At 34.1% G+C, this 6,000-nt stretch overlaps 1 protein-coding gene across 1 annotated transcript in view; it reads left to right on the top strand.

Annotated features, from left to right (window-relative positions):
- Nucleotides 1-539: 539 nt before the first annotated feature.
- Nucleotides 540-6,000, top strand: part of plekho2 (pleckstrin homology domain containing, family O member 2) — a 28,347-nt gene continuing 22,886 nt past the window's right edge. Inside the window, exon 1 of the mRNA XM_051898372.1 lies at nucleotides 540-809. Coding sequence (XP_051754332.1) covers nucleotides 801-809 — 9 coding nt within the window. The 5' untranslated portion in view covers nucleotides 540-800. The remainder of the gene's footprint in view (nucleotides 810-6,000) is intronic.

The raw sequence follows: 6,000 nt of genomic DNA, 5'->3' as shown, positions 1-6,000 counted from the left end.
TATGAAGCTTTATGAATGGTAATTATGACATGGCTATCGAAATTTGACAATTCCCACTTCTAAAGTCGTCATTACGATCTCATCGCATCCAAATTTTGAAATGGGAGGGCGTTCATGTGCAATTTTTACCTAGGAAACTCTTATTTACGATAATTCCGAGAACACGTAAAGGCAACATTATTTCAGGAGAGAACAACACTGATCTATATAAATGAAACTGACTAAACATAAACACTGTCATTATTTATCAATTTATTGTTAATTTTAAATATTACAAATATATCGAAAAAGCCTTTAGTGTTGTTTAAAGCGTCTATAAAATAGTGTTAGGGGCGCCAAATGGTGCGCGAGAATAATCTAAATAGTTCAATATATATTTAAAAGTCTGTCCCCTCAAAAATGTCATTTTATACTTCGCACACTACGCCTGTCAAAGCTTTTTGTAAGAGACTAAGAGCTTAGAGATCGAATTCTTGGCGTTCCAAGGCTATCTAGATAGGCAGCTCACTGTGTTGTGAGACGCGGCCGTGGTGTCTCTTGGCAGCGGCAGAGGCTTTTGGGGACTTACCGGAAACCAAACTTTTTTTTTCAAGCCTCAAACTTGTAACTGCTGAAGTCGAAAGAGGAAAAAGAGCAGCAGAGTCCCTTTACATTTCAGCCTCATACACAGTTCCTTGTTTTTCATCGTCATGTTGGATGTGAGAAAGTTGAGACGAAGAGAGATCAACAGTTTTAACCCGAGATAAAGTCCTGCGTCGAGCGTTTTCTTTTGCGCATAACGGGATCTTTGTTTTTATATCATGGAAGATGTGAGTATTTCATACAGCTTCTTTTTCGATGTACATATGGTGTTTTACAAAAGTGCATAACAAACTTTATTTAAAACAAGCAGTCTTTGTCACAACTTTTAACCCTCGTTATTGGCGACGTGAAGTAAAACTTTGACTTTGACTTAGTCCAGTGCTGATACTGTTATTCTCTCTCGGAAACTAAGTGTTAAAATGGTGGGTTGCATCACTTGTTTATTTGAAGCGTCTTTGTGCACTGAAGAAAAAAGGTCCAACAGAATCAGTGTAATATTACTTAAAAAGTATTAATATTCTGTTCATCAGATCGAGGTGATGTAGATCGGTACCAGGAAGTGAAGTACTTTTGCAGCATCCAACGCCCCTCTAAGTCAAGACATGTGTTTGTTAACTGGTTAGATAGATGGATGGATGGATAGATAGATAGATAGCATTGGCATATTTTTAATCCTGTTCTATCCAGTGGTGTACTATTTATCTGTCTGTCTGTCTGTCTCTCTGTCTGTTTAACATCTGTCTATATGTATATCTATCTATCTGTCTATCTGTCTATCCGTCTATCTGTCTATCCGTCTATCTGTCTATCCGTCTGTCTGTCTATCTGTCTATCTCTGTCTGTCAATCATATCTTTCTGTCTGTCTATTTCCCTCTGTCTGTCTGTCTGTCTGTCTCTGTATTGTGTTTTAAACTAACTATAAGTGAAACAAAAGTGCAGATTTCTGCCAGAAAGATCCTCTTATGTGAAGAAGTAGTTTCAGGAAATGCTAACTGAAATGAGGAAGTAACACTGGTCAGTGGTGCTGGATGGCAGAGCTGAAACCCACATTGTTAATATGTAGTGTACACAGACATAGTTAGAATCTTTATTTAGCTTTGATATGATGAGACGGCATTACCTTGACATTAATATGCCATCTTGGTTATCATTCATTAGAGCAGAAGTGTCCTGAGTTGAGTCAAGATGAATAGTGACAGATGTTTGTGTCAAGGAATCCATTTGTGTTTGCATGGCAGCCTGTAAATCACAGCCAATTTGATGCCATATTTATCTGAACATAATGACAGCATGGAAAAACATTCCCAGTTTAATGTGAGATTAAGACAAAGACCAGCTGTTGTGGTCGCTGTAAATTTTGGTTGTTGTGGGACTGCATCTGTGGTTCATATACATCAGAAATACTTTTCACTGTTCAGTTTTTTTTTTTTTTTTTTTTTTTTTTTTTTTACGAAGGCTCATCTTTTAGATTTTCACTATAAACATAATAACTGCATCACTTTGCAGCTTGTTTTGGTCAAGAACCGCCCATTTATACCACTATATAAAGGAACCAACCACTGTTCATTTGGTTTTTATGTGATATGTAGGGGCTGGTAAATATGAAATGGTTGATACCACAATAAAGTTGTTAAAACAATTGCACATCAGTATAAAAAAGAAATTAGCAGAAATGTTTGTAGAATATTCAGAATTTCTGTCGATCCAAAAAATAATACAATACTGTTACATGTTTGGAGTTTTTTAATACTTTTATTGCATGCGTTCAGTTGATCAAATGTGACAGTAAAGACATTTATAATGTTACAAAAGACAATTCTTTCTTTCTATTCATCAAAGAATCCTGAAATAAAAAATACCATGGTTTTTAGAAATATTTGAAGCAGCACAACTGTTTTCAACATTGTTAATAGGGCTGGGTATCGATTCAGATGTCCCGTTTCGATTCGATTCCGATTCACAAGATCTCAATTTGATTTTATTCTTGATTTTTTTTATTCGATTCAATGATTACATTTTCACTGGCCCCACCACAAAAAAAGTAATAAATGAATAAAATAGTTATTGTTTTTGTTGTTTTTGACCCATGTATCATTGTATTGTAATAAATAAGGAAATGACACCCAATATTTTAGATACCAGTGAAATTTAACAATTCTTAATTCCATTTTCAATACCACAGCTAATATAAATTTAAAAGATTATTAAAGACAAGTAAACAGTCATTAATAAAAAAGAACATAATTAAACTACAAGCAATAGCACAAATAAATAAATACAATAGAACTAAGATACAAATGAAAAAATCAGTGCTTTTAAGGTTTTTCAGGTAGGTCTAACAGTAGTTTTCAGGTACAAGTAATCAAATGTAAAATAAGACTGCATATAATCTTCACTATACAAATTAAGTAAAGCTTAATCCTTATTAAAGTTACAAAAATGTTATTCAGTGATAAGCAGGGAATGATTTTCTCTGTCTTTTGTAGTTTTATTAACATTAAAAACACAGACAGCTGCAGGAATATTAGGTTGCTGTCACTTTAAGACACTTTTTCTCTACTGCTTACCATACTTGCAAAGGATCATGTGACACTGAAGACTGGAGTAATGATGTTGATCATTTTAAACCGAGGTGGTATTGCCGGCGATACCTCAGACTCCAGAGTGTTAAAATACATTCAAATAAAAAAACAGTTCTTTTAAAATGTAATAATATTTCACAATATATTTTATACTGTATTTTTGTATGTAATGGTAATTTTTCAGCCATAAAAAATCTGAATACACAATTCTGCAAATGCATATATCTAGTTTATTTGCTATTGCTACTAATCAAATGTTTGTGTGCAAAATGCATCAGACGTTCAGTGAAGGGACTGTGGCTGGTCTGTACGTGTGCTGTCTGAAGCTGAGGGCGACCTGGGATTTGGTGTCTTGCTCAAGGTTTCAATGGCCGTAGCTCATGGCTATGTCCTTGCAGGGCATCCTTTTACATTCTAGCCCTGAGTTTGAGCTGCTACGTCACACCATGCACCCAGTAAACGCAGTAAGATGCGAAAGCACTTGCGAATTCCAGTTGATTCCTGCTTTGACTTGGTTTCACACTGACAGTTGTCCCTGCTGTACCCTATTTGTTAAGCTATTGGTAAAAACTAGTTTAGCAAGAATACTTAATTCCCATAAAATCTGTTACATCGGTTACTATTTCCTCTTTTATACTTCTCTGATTGGCATACATGATTTACACTTCCCTGATGGAGATTTTGCAGATATACTACAACCCTATTGCAACAGTTGTTTGAGTGGACCACTTTCCATTTCTCTTTAGACAGAACTGTTATTGCTCCATGGAAAGTTTTAATGCTCGCCAAAATTTGCAGTGTGAGTCTTTGAACAAGTTCAGTCGCTCTGGTCTCGATTGCAGTGAGGTCTAGAGAAGAACCGCACAGATGATTCATATTTAGATGTGTGGTGAGTTGACAGCGGCCAGGTCAGCGCACAGCACCGGCTCTGATATCTGACCCAGATGGAGCTAAACCCATGATGGCTAAGGTGTGCCTCACCATACAATCATCCAGAGCAGTAGTTTATGCATGGATCTTCTAGCATATTCTGCATTAGAATCCAGTTTGACGCTTTTTCATTTTGTAAGTGTAGATTTGAGTGTCTGAAAGTCACTTGTGTATTGTTTTTATGTTGTTGTCTTATGATTACTGCTATAAGAAGCTACTTTTAAAGAAGCTTTATGAAAATTAATTATTATTATTTTATTTTTATATTATTAATAGTGCTGTCAAACGATTAATCGCAATTAATCACATCCAAAATAAAAGCTTGAAATATATAAAATATACAAAAATTGTTATACTTGTATATAAAATATTTATATAATATAAATTATATACATGCAAATATTTCTTAAATATATACATGTATGTGTGTGTATTTAAATATACATAATTATACACAGTACACAAATATTTTATGTAAACAAACTTTTATTTTGGATGCAATTAATTGCGATTAATCATTTGACAGCACTAATTATTATATATTGTGTGTTGTTTTTTTGTCGTCATGACTTATGTAAACTGCCTTAATCTAACTTTTAAAGAAGCTTTCTAAAATTATTATAATTAATTACTTTTACTCAATTAATTAAACAGTTTCAAGTTCAAAGTTTCAAAACAGCAACAACAACCTATTAAATTTTTTTTTTCCTCTTATTTCAACTTAACTTAAGTTCTGTTGCTGCTTGAAATCAAGTATAATCAAATTGGCTGTACGAGTCATTTCAACTTAAATTATATAAAAACTGACTTCAAAATCAAGTTTAATCTTGTCTTACTTTTAAAAGAAAGTTGAAATTGCTTAAGTGATTTTTATGAGTTGAAGTAATGTAAAAATATATGTTGCCATCACTTATTGATCATATCATTTTTTTTATTTTTTTTTACAGTGCATGGCGAAAACAATAAAATGGCTCTTCCTGTTTTCTATCAAGTACTTCAGTATAAACATGATAGACTGTAAAGTCCCCATGAAATCAAAAGTTTTTTGGCTTTTAGTATGAATATGTTACCCTTATTGTTATCTATAAGCTAGTGTGCTCCAAAACAAAGACAAAATCCATATTTAGAAGATACAAGCGTTCAAAACTTACAGTCTCTCACTTCCACCAATATGAATCAACAGTTTTTATGACATCTTTCTGCACTTCAGCTTCTCATCAGATTTTCTGTCCAATCAAATGCTCTCTAGAATCTGAAGTGTCCCTGCCCCCTACATTATGTGCACTATAGAGAGGATAGGGAAACCACCGCTGCACACACAGTCTGCTCCTGTCCAGAGACACGAGAGCACAGAGCGGATCATATGACCACAAAACGTATCAAACCCATTTGAATTCTGCACAGAATGCTGTATTTTAAAGCGATGTGGAGGAGATTAGAAGAAAACTGAGGCTTTACCGAGTTCAACGGCTCTGTTCGAGCTGTGATATAAACAAAACGCTATTGGCTATTTTTAAAAAGAGGAGGAGCTGTTCAATAAGTCCCGCCCTGTCTTCCTGTTTCAGTGGAAATTATGTCAACACATTGAAAAACGCAGCCATCTTTAGAATTTTGTGTTTGAACCTCCATTTTTGTGGTAGCTCTGAAACTGACGAAATATATCATTTTGACAAGCGTATGATATGTACCTATTAGGGAGAGGGAAAACTGCACTCAAAATAGTGCTAACCTAAAAATGTTAATATCTACTGTATATTAACTGGTTTTATGTAAGTCAAAAATATTTTTTAAAATCACTGAACCAACCTATATACATTAATTTATACCAACAAAACAAATTTTTATGGGTTAAATCAGGTAGTAATCGCACTTTAGGGTAACAGTCGCAGGTTAAGTGCAGAAAAC

The sequence above is a fragment of the Ctenopharyngodon idella genome, chromosome 7 (assembly GCF_019924925.1).
Source record: "Ctenopharyngodon idella isolate HZGC_01 chromosome 7, HZGC01, whole genome shotgun sequence".
Classification (NCBI taxonomy): Eukaryota; Metazoa; Chordata; class Actinopteri; order Cypriniformes; family Xenocyprididae; genus Ctenopharyngodon; species Ctenopharyngodon idella.
Note: the sequence above shows the minus strand (reverse complement) of the source record. Positions and strands in the feature narration are given on the sequence as shown.